Source organism: Neofelis nebulosa, chromosome 9 (assembly GCF_028018385.1).
Source record: "Neofelis nebulosa isolate mNeoNeb1 chromosome 9, mNeoNeb1.pri, whole genome shotgun sequence".
NCBI lineage: Eukaryota > Metazoa > Chordata > Mammalia > Carnivora > Felidae > Neofelis > Neofelis nebulosa.
The window spans coordinates 102,327,169-102,342,569 of NC_080790.1; the positions used below are offsets into that span (position 1 = coordinate 102,327,169).

At 39.6% G+C, this 15,401-nt stretch overlaps 1 protein-coding gene across 6 annotated transcripts in view; it reads left to right on the top strand.

Annotated features, from left to right (window-relative positions):
- Positions 1-15,002, top strand: part of SEL1L2 (SEL1L2 adaptor subunit of SYVN1 ubiquitin ligase) — a 122,951-nt gene extending 107,949 nt beyond the window's left edge. For 4 of the 6 annotated variants that reach the window (XM_058684842.1, XM_058684841.1, XM_058684837.1 and 1 more), the window contains 6 exons: positions 103-251; positions 1,381-1,546; positions 1,654-1,728; positions 6,314-6,486; positions 14,536-14,664; positions 14,799-15,002. In XM_058684842.1, the coding sequence (XP_058540825.1) occupies positions 103-251; positions 1,381-1,546; positions 1,654-1,728; positions 6,314-6,486; positions 14,536-14,664; positions 14,799-14,921 (815 nt within the window). In that variant the 3' untranslated portion in view covers positions 14,922-15,002. The remainder of the gene's footprint in view (positions 1-102; positions 252-1,380; positions 1,547-1,653; positions 1,729-6,313; positions 6,487-14,535; positions 14,665-14,798) is intronic. The other 2 variants (XM_058684838.1, XM_058684839.1) reach the window with 2 other exon arrangements.
- The last annotated feature ends 399 nt before the right edge of the window (positions 15,003-15,401 follow it).

A 15,401-nucleotide genomic window follows, 5' to 3' on the forward strand; every position in this document is an offset into this window, starting at 1 on the left:
CTTATTTAAAACAGAAGGCATCACTATGACCATTATATTCATAGATTATAATATAAAAAATAACACAAATGAGGGGTGGCTCAAAATCATTTTAATTTTCAGCTGGCTCTGGAGTATGGAAGGATTATAAACTTGCCTTCAAATATTTTTACTTGGCATCTCAGAGCGGGCAGCCCCTCGCCATTTATTATCTGGCCGAGATGTACGCAACAGGAACAGGAGTGTTAAGATCGTGCAGAACTGCTGTGGAGGTAAATAATGGGATGTTTTTAAAGTATTTTTCATTTATCACACAGAGGAGGTGAAACTGTCCTTAAGTTGTTGGTGTCTATGATTTTATAGATATTACCTCTCCCAGTTGACAGCGTGAACACTGACTTTTGCCAGGGAGGAAAAGCAGTGATGAAACTCAGGCTGGGAAAGGGAAGAAGAGAAATGATCCCTCCTCTCTTGCATTTGGCTTTTCATCAGGTTCAGAGCTCACCTCAGAATTCAGTTAAGGAGCTCTGTCTCAGCCTTCACTCAAATGGCCGGGGCAACTGGACACTTCAGTGGGATTGAGAGTTGTGGGTAATGAAAGTCTTGATTTAGCCCAGAAAATGCAGCCCACTGCTTCCCGGAAAGCAGGGCCCTTAGGTTTTTGAGGATTTGGATGACAGCTGAGAAGGTGAATTCTTTCAGCCTGAGCCAGTGATGTACTTTTCAAAAGAAGGCTTTTAGGACTTTAATGTCCTTCATTGATTTATTAAACACTTCCACTGCACCAATATAAATACCTCCATGTTGCAATCTGGCCCCTCTGAAACTCATTTCAAAAGCTGCCAGCTAATAATCTATCTTTAGATTTGCTCCTTTGCCAACGTCCTAATGAATTATGTATGGCTAGCCTCTTTTGGTTACATAAGGGCTATTCAGCTAAGTTGACGTTTGTCCCCACAGAGCTCTGCACACCTCCCTCGTGGTTATGTCACCTACACCCTCAGGCACTGTCTTCCCTTCATTCTCTCCTTTCCACATCAGCTGTGGCCTTATCACTCACCCTTGCAGTGTAGCAGTGCCCAGAAAAGTCCTTTTTTTAAAAAAAGAAGTCGATGTATTCTTGTCCTGCCAAATAGCCTCTAAGTCAGGAAAGTTTATTACGCAAATTTAAAATAAGCCTCCGGAAGTTTCAGCTCAAGACCAAAAAATACACACTTGTAATCTCTGTGCCTATGAAAGGTATTATGTCTTCACCCTAAATCATTTTCAAAATGCCATGCTTTAAACCTGAAATCCTTGCCTGACCAGCCAGCAGGAGCTGAAGATTGACTTCATTCATCATTTACCTGGGATGAAGTATATTGGCTAACTAGTCTGCTTGATTTCTTTTTCCATATACAGCTTTATAAAGGTGTCTGTGAACTAGGCCACTGGGCTGAGAAATTCCTGACAGCATACTTTGCCTATAAGGATGGTGATATAGATTCTTCTCTTGTTCAGTATGCACTGCTTGCAGAAATGGGGTATGAAGTAGCTCAAAGCAATTCAGCATTCATTTTGGAATCTAGTAAGATAAGTTAAAATTCTCTGCAATTCCCCAATCATACATATGCATAAATGACTTTACTACACGGGTATTTTAAGCCTTCCTAATGAAATTTCTCCTTTTTTTAGAAAAGGTTAAAATTCTTGAAAAAGAGAAGATGTATCCAATGGCACTTCTCCTATGGAATCGAGCTGCCATTCAAGGTATAGAACCTAGATAAAAATAAGCACGTACCTGGTCTCTGTCCACTATTAGTCATCGATTCGCTTCAGCTGAGTTCTCCGGTGTATAAGCAAGATATCAAGAAGGTGGTATTTCAAACTGTACCAATGTTAGGGTCAGTCTTTGGTTGACAGGTCATTTCCAGGAATTTCTTTGTTATTCTCAAGGTCCTGGTTTAGTAAACAATAGAAATTTTTCTATGGCTCTGTCTCCATGGCACCAGAACAATTGTTTGAAATATGACAATTTTACTCAGGAAACCAGTTTTGTTGTTCTGGCTTCAGTCACACATTTGCTGAGTTTTTTTCTGAGTAGTGACCTATGTCTCAATGAATTTATAGGTAAAATTACTTATGGATTTAAGACTCATTTGATGTCTCTTTTGAAGTGCCACATTGATGATTACTACCAACTTCACACCTTTATTATAACTATTAACATGTTAGCATCAGAAAACAAAACAGAACAAAACCCAGAGTCAAATATCAGATCCTCTCCCTATTCCCGGGGTTCCCACGCTACGCTTACAGGATTCACATGTGATAAGGAAAGTGTAATAGCACTGGTGGGAAAGCATTGGCAGGTGGCATTATTAAAAGCAAACAGATGCTGCAAAGCTCTATCTGCATTTGGATATGTGAGGAAGTCTCATGCAATAAAAGAGCAATTTTACTTCCAATTAAGTTGCTTAAAATTGTCTCATGCTGAGGTAGAATCACCTCTTTTCTATAATAAGTGAATGGTATGAAAAAAATTCTCAACTGATATTAATATGAGGCAGAGGGGAAAAGTTATGGGGGGTGCCTTCTCAGATCTAGCTGAGCAGGTGACCCAGCAGCAAGCCATCCATGCAACTTTAGTGAGAAATTCCCTAAAGAAGAAAAGTGTATGTTTTCTAAAATGCAATAAAGACCTTGTTTGGTGTAGGGAAACAACACCAGCAATCTCTCAGCTGTGGCAAATCAGCTCAATTGCAACAAATACAGGCCTGTTCCAAGCCAGGAAATGTGTGGAAATTGCACCAAGGAAAAGAGATGTTGAAAATGAGGGGACATTAATATTAAACAGAATTCTCCAATATAAAAAAAAAGTCAGGCTGCTAAAATTAACTATGTGTCACAAGAGAGGTCAGGCATGAGTGTCTCTGGAGATGAGGCTGCTGTACCTCACTTGAGGTTAGGAAATCTAATAATGAACATTTCTGATCAGCACTGGTGGTGCAGTGTGTGCAGAGAACGCTGAACCATCAGGACCCAGTAACCACGCTGTGACTGTGAAATTCAAGGAGGAATCCTCCCCATTGTCAAGTGACCCCCTGAGAGCCTGTCAGGGTCACTATATTCCCCCAGTCAGCCCCCCAATTAGGGTGGAGCTGAATCCTCTGGAGAACCTGCCTGTTCACTGCCTTCCTTCTCAGAGATTTTAGAGGTCCTGCCTACCCCTTCTAAAGCTTGAAAACACATAGAAGTCCTGTCTGTTTGTGGTTATAGCCCAGAAAGAATCTCAGGGTCAAAGGAGGGCAGCTTTGGGCAAAATTAGAAATGAAATGGGTTTCTCATTAGGGCTTCAAGGGACTTTTGCCTCTCTGGGTCCCTCCAATCCCTTCTCTTGGGTAGCATTTCTATAAGGACTTGCCCCCAGATACCTGTACATTTTTTTAAGTTTATTTATTTATTTTGAAGGGGGCGTGGACAGAGGGTGGGGGAGAGAATCCAAAGCAGACTCCACACTGACAGTGGAGCTTAAACTCATGAGATCATGACCTGAGCCTCTTGAAATCAAGAGTCAGATGCTCAACCAACTGAGCTACCAAGGCACCCCTCATCTACCTGTATATTTTGAAGCACCTGGGAAGCAAAGCCTATTAACTAATGTCTTCGGCAGCTTAAGAATTTTATAATGATACCTCTACTCAGAGTTAAAGATGGGTCATGGTATTACATTAGAATCCAATAGAGGATTCTAGAAGATTAAGAGAACTTCAGTATCCAAAGGAATCAATTGCAAAGGATTTTAGGCATTGCAGTAGGCCAAATATGGAGAAAATTTGGGATGGAGGAGTCCTATAGCCCTTAAATATACACCTGAGAACATACTACACAGGGTGCTTTCTCCTTTTCCATGAAAGTCTAGACTGTAATAGAGGGGTTAGCCACACCTGAGATGGATGTCCTAGTTAGCATTCCCTCATCTTTTCAATCAACATTTTCCTAGTGAATGGAAACATGGATCCCCAAAGGTCATCACTAAGTTGTGGTCTTCAAAAGATTGAAGTCTCATATCTTAAAAGTCACGTGAATTTTTTTCTACTCCTGATTATATCCAAATTTGTTGGAAAGTAAGATTCTAAATTATATAACATTTGGAGAAAGCATTCTCTAAAAAGTTTCCTACCATGTTTGTCCATTCATTCCATAAATATTTGCCAAGTATCATTCTAGGTCTGGGACTATAATCAGTGATCAAGACCTTCAAAGTTATTGTCCTCATAAGAGAGAGAGAGAAAATAAATTCATGAAGGAGAGAGAGACTAAACAAATAAAATAACAGCGATATATGCTGTGAAGAAAATAAACCATGGAGGTGAGATAGATAACTCCCAGAGTGGGGTGCTGAGGCAATGCTTTAGACAGAGTAGTCAGAGAAGGCCTCTAGGAGGGAAATGACATTTGCAGTGAGATCTGAATAATGAGAAACCAGACACATGAAGAGTCAGAGGAAGTCCAAACATGCCAGGCAGACAGGCATGAAGAATCTTAATGCGGAGGTCCTGAAGCAAGAATGAGCTTGATGTTTTGAAGGAGTATTAGGAAAATTAAGAAAGCTAGAGCATGTTGAGAAAGTAACATGTGATGAGGCTAGTCAGGGAGGCAGAAAAGGCAGATGAAGCACAACTTGTAGGTCAGCTAGGAAGTCTGGATATTATTCCAAGTGCAAAGTGAAGCACTTTGGGGGTTAACACAAGGGAATAATATGATTTGACTTTATATTAAAAAAAATCATCCTGGCTGTTGTATGGAGAATATATTGGGAAGTGGAAATAAAAGAACAGTTTGGAAGATATTGTAGTATTCCAGGCTTCAACTAGGTGGTGGAGGAGACAGCAAGAAACAGGTGTGTTTGAGAGTAGAACCAACAGGACCTGCTAATGGATTCTATAATGGAAGGGAGGGGGAAACAATTAGGAATAACTAATTTAAATTTGTGCCTGAACAGTGACGCTAAGACTGTGATTGGGAAGAAACTGATTATTTGGGTTGTTTTGGTTTGGTTTGAGGGAGGGAGGTAGCTGGGTGTTAGGAATCTCCACGGCATATTTTGGGATCCAAGCAGAGAAGTCAAAGAGGTGATTAGAAGAGTCGGGTGCTTGGGGGAAAGACAGGACTGTAGATAAAATTCAGGAAGAGTAAACATCAAGATAGGCATGGCACTAATTGAGATCACCTAGAAAAAGAGTTGAGATAGAGGAGGGTGGGAGAGAAAGAAGAGAAAAGAAGGAAGAGAAGAAAGGAGAAGAAGGATTTAACTAATAAATCCTTGATATTCCAACATTTAGAAGCTGGGTGGAGGAGGAGTCAGGCAAGTGTCTAAAGAGGAGAGGCTGGGGGCGCCTGGGTGGCTCAGTCAATTGAGCATCTGACTTCGGCTCAGGTCATGATCTCACAGTTTGTGAGTTCGAGCCCCGCGTCGGGCTCTGTGCTGACAGCTCGGAGCCTGGAGCCTGCTTCGGATTCTGTGTCTCCGTCTCTCTCTGCCCCTCCCCAGCTTGTGCTCTGTCTCTCAAAAATGAATAAATGTTAAAAAAAAATAAAAAAAAAAAAAAGAGGAGAGGCTGATGAGGCAGGAGAGAAACCCAAAGAATGAGATGTCACTGGTGTCAAGAGAGGAAAGTTCTTGGGCAGATAGGTCCAATGAGATGAGGACAGGGAAGTGGCCAATGGGTTTGGCTGCATGGAGGTTACCAACCACTTTAAAAGTGGCAGCTCCATGGAGAGGGGCAGAAGCCAGATTGGAGTGGGTTAAGAGTATGTGGGAAGTGCAGCTTTGGAGACATTGAGTATAGAACACACTTTGGAAAGGCTGAGTGTGAAGGGAACAGAGAAATGGGGAGTAGTTAAAAGGACACACCATGGGATAAAGAAAGGATTTGTTTTCATTCATAGAAGATACCAAAGTGTGTTTAAATGACTGACAGGACTAATCTAGGAAAGAGGGAGACATGGGTGATGCAGGAGAACACAGCTTCAGGGGTGAAGTTTGAGAACTGGAGGGGTGGGATCTAGTTTTTCAAGAATTGACCTACCTTCACAAAATGAACTTAAAAGGTAAAATTCATAATTTTTATTCTTTAGGAATGAACATTTGTACTATACCATGGGAGTTATCCTGCAAGGAAGACAGCTAACAATGAGCATTATAATTTATATCCATAAGTTATATCTAATCTTGATTCTAGGATATTGAGTCTTTTTCTTTTTTTATGTATATTATCATCAAGTTGAGTTACTAGGAACTGTATGTGAATCATTGGAGTTCTTTTCCTTCTCTTTCTAATATTTCTATCAGGCAATGCATTCGCTAGAGTAAAAATTGGAGATTACCATTACTATGGCTACGGGACTAAGAAGGACTATCAAACAGCAGCCACACATTACAGCATTGCAGCCGACAAATACCACAGCGCTCAAGCCATGTTTAATCTGGCCTATATGTATGAACATGGCTTAGGTATCGCAAAGGTAATTGTGTTGGTAATAATCCAAACCTAGTAATGGCAGCTGAATGGGAAGGGAACATTTGTAAATGTTTTTAAATTCATTGATGTCATCAGTATAGAGGAAGCAAGGAAAAGACAACATTTGCTGAGTACCTCCCCCCATACCAACACATAGTACTTACCCTAATGTGAACCCTATGAGGAGGAAATTATGTTTTCCATTTATGCCCAAAGACATAACCAGCAAGTTGAAATAAATCTAGTCTCGGCTAATTAGATTCATAACTTCACACTTTTCCCAGCTATACTAGTGGGTCCTGCCTCCACCCCCTTACACCCCAGGCCTTTTTCCATTAAAATTTCCATTGACTCTCAAGCTTTCAGTAAACAAGGAGAGAGTAGGACTGAGGTCAGAGCTGGATACCAAGGTGACATTAATCCAGAAATGTCTTATAAATCACCCACTATGTACATGACACAGTGCTGAGCACTCTGGAGAATCCTAAAAAAATGGATCTCCATCCTTCAAAGGCTATACTTAACTTGAGGATATAAGGCATATTTATTAGTTCTCACTAACACTACAAGGAGATATTGGGTAAATCCCTTGGTAAGTGTAATTAAAGAAGATGGCATTGGGTTCTGACTCAGTGAGAAAGGTGTATTAAATATCAATAATGAAAGTAATAGCCAGGCATTGGTGTGTTATATATACTATGCCATTTAAATCACACAACCACTCAATAAATGAGAGAAGTCCTATCAGTGTCATCATTGTATGCTTCAGGAAACCAAAGTCCAGAGAGGTTAAGTCACCGACCAAATTTGCAGAACTCATTGGTGGGGGAGTCAGAATTTGAACCCAGGCCTGTCTGACCCTATGTTTTTGAAAGAGTGGGCCCTGCACTGAGTCATTCTTACTATTCGAGTATATATTTTGTATCAGTATTTATACTTCTGGCTGCATTTTGAGAGCCAAATAATGAAGGGGTTATCTGCTTTTCTATGCTTTCTTCTTTCTTCCATTTGTGCTAGTAGTTGAGAATTATTGGTGGGGAATTTCCTATCTGACTGCTAATTGTGCACTGTGCAACAACCAACGGCTTCCTATTCAAGCACCAACAATCCAGATCCCTGCCTTCCTGAGCTCTCCCTGTGACCTGCTTTTTGACTGATCACTTTCCATCAGCCCCAGAACCCTAAGCAGTGGAAAGACTGTCAAATCCAAATCCAGTCTGTTTTCCCCATCCTTAGCAGGTACAGGCTTCCTGTGTTTATAAAATGAGATCAAATAGCTAAATCAGAAGATTCTTTGGATGTCATTTAGCCACACCCCACTCCCTTTTAACCATCATCCACATCTGTAAAACAGAACAATGATACCTCCCCTCCCCAGGCTTTGAAATAAAAAATAAGCCTTTGTGAAGGGGCTTTGTAGTCAGCATATGGAATAACTGTTAGTTAGGTCAGAAGAGAATTTGCGTGACTGCTAAGTAAAGTTTCAGTAAAATTAAAGCTTTTATTCATCATTCCTCATGCAAAATGTAACAGTAAAGGTGAAAGGAGCACTGTGTGTATCACGGATAAAAATGACCCCACTCTATGGGTTAAATTCAAATTAGCTCACCTGTCCTGTGTGATTTAAGGACTTGGTCCCCATGACAGCCTTATCCTCACCACAACGAGACCATTTTGCCTTAACAGCCTGGGGGCAAGGATGACACAGGGTCAACTGTGCACCAGAGAGGACACTGCCTACCAGAGCCCAGATGGCCCACTGTATCAGAAGGTCTGGTTTTCTTCCTTGGAGTCACCGCTAGCCTCTCTCCCAGTCACTTTCTTCACTATGTCAAGCAGCAGCTGTCAAGACACACATTTCATACATTTAGAAGAAACTTTGTAATTTGTCTCTGGACACATTTCTGTTCCTTCCTATCCAGGTCCTGTTAAATCACAGGTAGTTAGTTCATTTTGACCCTTTCTCACAGTCACAGGTGTATTTTTTCCTACAGAAAGTCTCTACACATAAAAAATTGTAAACAAAAAATAAGAAACAGAGCTGAACTTAGATCCGGACAGAGGAATTTTAGGTTTAGTTGGTGAGGAGCCATTTCTCTTTTGTCTTTATGAATTTCTTCTGTTTTGCAATTCGAAAAATAATAACCAAGTACCCAGGGGCAAACTTTATTAATCTTGCCATCTCATAGTCAAATTAACAAGGAGATACCACCTTTTCTAATCCTTAAAATGAATATTCTGATAATTAAAAAGCTGAAGCTTGTTCGAGCGATGGTTAATGAAAGCAAAGCAATTAGAACAGACTTTCACAGCATTTAAGTCATCAAGTAATTAAGCATTTCTTCAGCAGGGCACTTCACAATCCTCTTTATTAGTTAGTCCTCATGCAAACCAGCAGGAAAGATAAGTATAATATCATTACCAGGATTTCTCTGAGAACCAAAAAAGGGTTTGTAAACCAAAACTCTCTGGGAGAAGGAAGTGAGGTATAAGTCAACCTGTGGTAAATCAGTATAAAAATATGGGTCATTGTTGTCCTCATCTGTCTTTAGGAAAGGGCATCAGGACTGGGTGATGTAGGTGACTTAATCCTAATAGCTTCACTGAGAAGCATCTCATTACCCAATTTATGACTTCGAATTAAGCTCAGTGAGCTCCTTGACTTAAAATGTGGGCCAAGACTGGCTGTACCATTGTTGTGGGAATATAAAATAATGCCTGAGGAAGAACTGGGAGAGGACCTGAACTAATTTAGAAATATAAGCACTCAGCTCACAAGTTGTTATGCAACTTTGTCTCAATTTACGCTTGATTCAGAAGTACTTCAGAAATTTAACCATGAACAAAATGATTTGCCCATCCCCTCCTGCCCATTCCTTCTGTCTGTATCCTGGTTCAGGCCAGCATTTCTATTCATTCAGGCTTGTTGTAAAGGCTTCTCAGTCGTCTTCCATTCTACTGTTCTTCCTTTAAATCCGCTCAGAGAAAGCTGTGTCTGCCAAAGATATATAATCTCCAATTCACGGGGAGGACTTGTTGCTGACATGTGTCTTCTAGTCAGAGACTACATTTCCCAGCTCCCTTTCATCCTTGTGACTAGTTCTTACCAATGGGACAGAAATAAAAATGAAGGGTGTCATTTCTGGGCCAAGGTAGCTAAGAAGTAGATGGAGCTTCTCCTTAGTCTCTTTCCCCTTCCATTTGTTAAATGCAGAACTTACAGAGGCTCTAAAGGGATGGCAGAATCACATAGTAGAAGGAGGGTGGGTCTCTCAGTTACCAACCAGGAATATCCCTGTTGAAATTTGGGAGTTTGGGTGATGGGCATTGAGGAGGGCACCTATTGGAATGAGCACTGGGTGTTGTATGGAAACCAATTTGACAATAAATTTCATATTTAAAAAAAAGAAATTTGCGGGTTTGTTACAGGTGTAAGCATTACCCTAGTTAATACATAATCCATCTAACAGAGCAGTACCATGTTATTTCTTATAAAATACAACTCTGGTACTGTTTGTTTCTCCTCCACCTCACTCCTCCAAAAACCATGCACACACAGAGGAAAAAAAATACAAGCAAACAAACAAAAATAAAATGATCTTATTGACTTTGTATTGCTTAATGAAGTCCAGACTTCTTAGTCTGGCATTCAAACCTACCTTGACAAAACCTACCTACTCCCCTATGTATCTTCTAGGGTACTTTTCCTTCCCTCCCAACTAGAGACCTTGAACTTAACCCTCCTGACTTTCGATCATGTCACCCCATTTGCTAGAATGATCTTCTCCCACAGTTTTGACCATTAAAGACCCCTGAGTTTTTCAAAGAATAGTTCCATTATCATCTCCTCCATGAACCCTTCAATGAGCCCCCAGATTTGAAAGATATCTGCATCTGCTTCTAAACTACCATGGCACTGTGACTTGTTTTTCTTCACTTATCTATTCGCTCAAATATTTTTCATGTGCTTATTTTGTGTCGGGAAGCAATGTGCTTCATTCTAGGGATATAAGAACAAGACAACCTTCAAAGAGCTCATAGCCTACTATGGAAGAGATATGTCCATAGCTAAAGTGAAAGCCTAAAATGGCACTAGTGGATGCTCACACAAATAAAGTAGTGTGAAAATGTTAAAGAGGGAACAGTGAATTCAGGTGGAAGGATCAGTACTGCCAGGTCTTGTTCTAAAATGATTTTATAACATGGACTATAAGAAACACATGACAAATTTCTTTAATGGAAGAAAGCAGGTATGTTTTAAGATAAGGACTAAGAAATCTATCCTAAATTAAGACAAAAGGAGGGGAGGAAGTAGCCTTTGCAGATGAGTTTCCAGTATATATAGTTAGACCTACCAGATAACACATTTTTGGGATCCTACAAAGAAAACAAAACCACATCTACTAAATAAATTATAAATAAACCTATCAAAAATAAGAGTAATTATGACACAAGGTATTTTCACTTCTCATTTGTCTGGTCTGACCACTTATAGAGTATTAGAGCTGAAGCTTTAAACACCAGAATAGAATTATTTTCTGGAAAGGACAAGTTCAAGTTAGATATTTAAAATGGCCTTCTCAGAAATATGACAGGACAAAACACACATCTCTTTAAAATGGCCATAACTCCTCTTGAAATAAATGGCTTATTACCTAATAAAATAATCAGAAATGTGCAAAATAGTTATGTGTGGATAACTTTATTTATTACAGGAAAAAAAACCCCTACAAGCAAACAAACAAACTGCTTCAAAATAGAAGACATGCTCTGTAAACTATCACATGGTAGTACACCACTGTAGTATGTATTTTATGGCCCAGTGACTAAGTGAGCAGGCTAGAAGTAGGCCATCTGGATGTGAATGTCAGTTCTGCCACTTATAAGTGACATGAATTTTGGTAACTGACTTAAACTCTCTGTGCCTCAGTTTCTTCATCTTTATAGTAGAGTTAATATCATCTGCCCTATGTAATTGTCATGAGGTTAAAATAAATTATGGTGGTAACTGGCACGCAATATGAGTATTTAATAAGCATTAGCCATTATTATGAAATACTATGCAACTATTAAAAATAAAAATATTATAGACTAAAGCAATATCTTAGGACATGGTATGTTGTTTGAAATATATTGTTAGATTAAGAAAGCAGAAGACAAAATATTGTGCAAGTTGAAAAATTCCTAAAAGTATGTATATTTGAATATATATATATATATATATATATATATATATATGAATGCTGGAAGGATGTGTATAAAATATTACCAGTACTTATCTATGTACAGTGAAATTGTAGGTGGGTTTTTAATACTTTTTTCAGCTCTATGTTTTCAAAGTTTTCTCCCATTAGTATATGGTATATTTATAGTTAGAAAACAAGAATAAACTATTCAAAAAATCTACCTCTGTCCTGGTATAAGAAGTTTTTGATGTCACCCAAAGATTCAGGGCTAGCAAACTCCTGCATCGTGTATATGAACAATTTTCATAAGCCAGATACTTTATTCCTGGAGAATTCTGTATTTTTGAATTATAAGAAGCTATTTTGAACATATGAACATTGGGCAATATTTTGGCAAACCTGATATTTTACTTGGAAACACATTATTTAACAAGAGACTGCAGATCAGTTTACATAATCTCCTCAATCATTGAATTTAAAGCAAAATAAGCTCAAATGTATCACAGGAAAGTTAAATGTAAGTGGATTGAGTGTGCAATGGACTTATTTAATGAACCCTGGCCATCATCAAAACACTTTTGAAAGGGAATTTTTTGTATGAATGACTTGGATTTCTTCCTAATAAGGATCAAAGACCAAGGAGCCTTTTCTAGAATCAGCTAATAAAATCTCTTTTATATGGGTTGCCCTAATTAACCAGTGGGTTCAGGAATTTCTTTCTCTGGGAATTTTTAAGAAAGACTTTCATGTCCCACCCCACCCCCACTGAGAATTGTGAGGCCCCTGGGTAAGGAGGGCGCTTATCCCACCTTAATGGTACTTCTTGCTATTTTTTATTTCAAACTAAGCAACTGAATTGTGATGTTTGTGCCTGAAGAAATAAATTAATAACTATTGCCTGCTTCAAATAAGAATGAATGCTTGAGATATTGACAAATGCTTTTGTTCCCTGAATGCCCTATTAAAGTCAATATGCCTTTCATGTGTGGGGGTGACACAGCCTTTATAATCTGCAGCGTGCTTTCAAAAGAACACCCACTGAATTTGTTGGAATTAGAGACACAAATTAGAGTTTTTACAACATCCATTTTCTCTGTTGCCAGGAAGATTTGTTCAGAACAGTCTCTTGCATTTTAAGTTTTTAGCAAGAACATTCCTCTTTCTCCAACAAATCAAGTTACAAGACCACAAAGCTTTGGGAAAAATTTAAGAAATAACAAGCAGAACACAGCTGAGAGAATACCACCCAAAACATGGGTTTAGCAGGGGCCGCAGGGATTCACAACTACTGCACTCTGTGTAATGGAGGTTTGGAAGACAGGGAGGACAAAGAGATGCAAGATAAACACAGTTTGTGAAAATCTCTCTTCTTATCCTTTTGAAACGAATCCAGAGGCACCCAGTAAAGTACAATAATGGGACTGGCCCAAGGCACTTCAACCTTTAGAACAACACTACTTAGCTTTTTCACTACTCTGGGAAATCAAGCAAAAGTAAAGCAAACAAATAAAAACAAGCCACAAGTAGGTGAAAATTAAAGAAAAGAAATTTACCTGCCATGGCATAATTTAATGGCGGGGAAAGATCCCTAAAAATATAGTATGTAATTTGAGGAATCAAAATTCCAGCCTGAGAAGTAAAAAGTTCATTCATTCATTCTATAAGTATTATCAGAGAGAAGCTATGTACTTGGCATTCCATTAGGCACTGGCAATTGAGGGGTAGTCCAGGTCCTTGAGGACAAGGACAAATGACCAAGCAAATTCTGTAACTTCAGGTATGAAAAGTACTATAAAGAAAACTAGGAATTTTAAATGCTTGTTAGTATCTGTATTGCTATTTGTTTGGGGGAGCTGGACTGTTGGCATCTAGTGTTCTACTTCTTTAACTGGAATCGTATCTAAGGTCTGGCCCCACAGTATCCAAGAAAGCTTTTTGTGTTAGTTTTCTATGTGTTAGTTTCTATGTTATAGCCATAATAAACTACCACAAATTTAGTGGCTTAGAACAACTCACATTAATTAATTATTTAATTTAACTTTTATTTATGAGAGAGAGAGAGTGCACAAGTAGGGGAGAGGGGCAGCAAGAGAGAGAGAAAATCTTAAGCAGGCTCCACGCTGAGCACAGAGCCCAATGCAGGGCTTCATCTCATGAACCATGAGATCATGATCTGAGCCAAAAGCAAGTCGGTCACTTAACCGACTGAGCCACCCAGGCACCCCACAACCACATTTATTATCTCATGATTTCTGGTTCAAAAGTCTGGGTGAGCTTGACCCATCCTGTGTAGTTTCACAGGCTAAAGTCAGTCTGTGTTCCTTACTGGGAACTTTGGGGAAGAATCACTTCCAGGCTCACTCAGGTTGTTGGGCATATTCAGTTTCTTGTGCTGTAGGACTGAGGGTCCCATTTCCTCGCTGACTGCCCACATTCCTTCTCATTCTTTCCATGAGGCCCTCTAGCAAGTAAGTTGAGCCCTTCCCAAATCTAGAAGCTACAACTTGTACTTCTGCCATATCTGACTTTCTCTCCTGACCTCAGCCCTGAGAAAACTGTGTTTATGTGATAATATGTAGTACACCCAGATGTGATGATATGTAGTATGTGATAATATGTAGTACACCCTGATAATCTAGGATAATCTATTTTAAGATCTCTAGGTTTAATGACATTTTCAAAGTCCCCTTTGCCATGTAACATAACATATTCATAGGCTCCAAGGATTAGGACATGACTGCCTTGCCAGGGATGGGGGAGGTGGTGGGCTACCAAAGATAAATAACAATATTTCAAGTGATGGCTTCCATTTAATTACCCCTAAAGAATCTGCACTTAATGAGTCAGGGCTATTCTTCTATTTCTAGGACATTCACTTGGCCAGGAGATTGTATGATATGGCTGCTCAAACAAGTCCAGATGCTCACATACCTGTTTTCTTTGCTCTCATGAAACTGGAAACTGTGCATTTGCTCCAAGATATCCTGTTTTTTAAAGTAAGTTTGTCTCAAATAGGCCCCAAATCTCTGAAAACTCCAATGAGCAGTTTTTGAATGGTGGGATGGAAGGAGATGACGGTTGTGTATGGAGGGGGAGGCTTGGATTTGTTTTGACAGAATGTCTCTTCCAGCAGTTTACGATGTGTTGGAAATGGATGAAATTGGACAACACCCTTGGACCATACTGGGATTTATTTGTGATTGGCCTAATTGTTGCTGTGCTGATCTTCTTGCTTAGAAATCGCTATGGGTAGAATCTGGACCACAGGAAAACCTGCTCATGGGAACAGTTCACTTCAAACTATCCTTGCTAAATAAAGAATTTCCTCATGAAACTCAAGAGTCTGCTGCAGATTTCTCACACAGGCCTGTGGTGGAAAATGGACAAAGCTTGAGACCTGTCTTCAGAAACCATTTCAGACTTCCTGCTTAGTTTGGGTGATCACTTGTGGGGGAGTGAGCTGCTGAAGACTGGTCACCTGAGGTTTCCTTACAAACTTGTCATTGTGGTAATCTAGTCCCTAGTTAGGGATAATGGCCGCCCATTTTCACATTATTATAACAGCCTCTTCCCTCTCAAGAGGACAAATGTGTTTCTTGGCTCCTACAGACATACAGAGATACAGAGGAGGAGGAGTTTGGGGAGGGCAGGAACACAGATCCCTCAGAAAATGAGAAAGATATAAATTTACAAATAGACCCTTCATCTCGGGGGAATGATCCTGTGAACCACA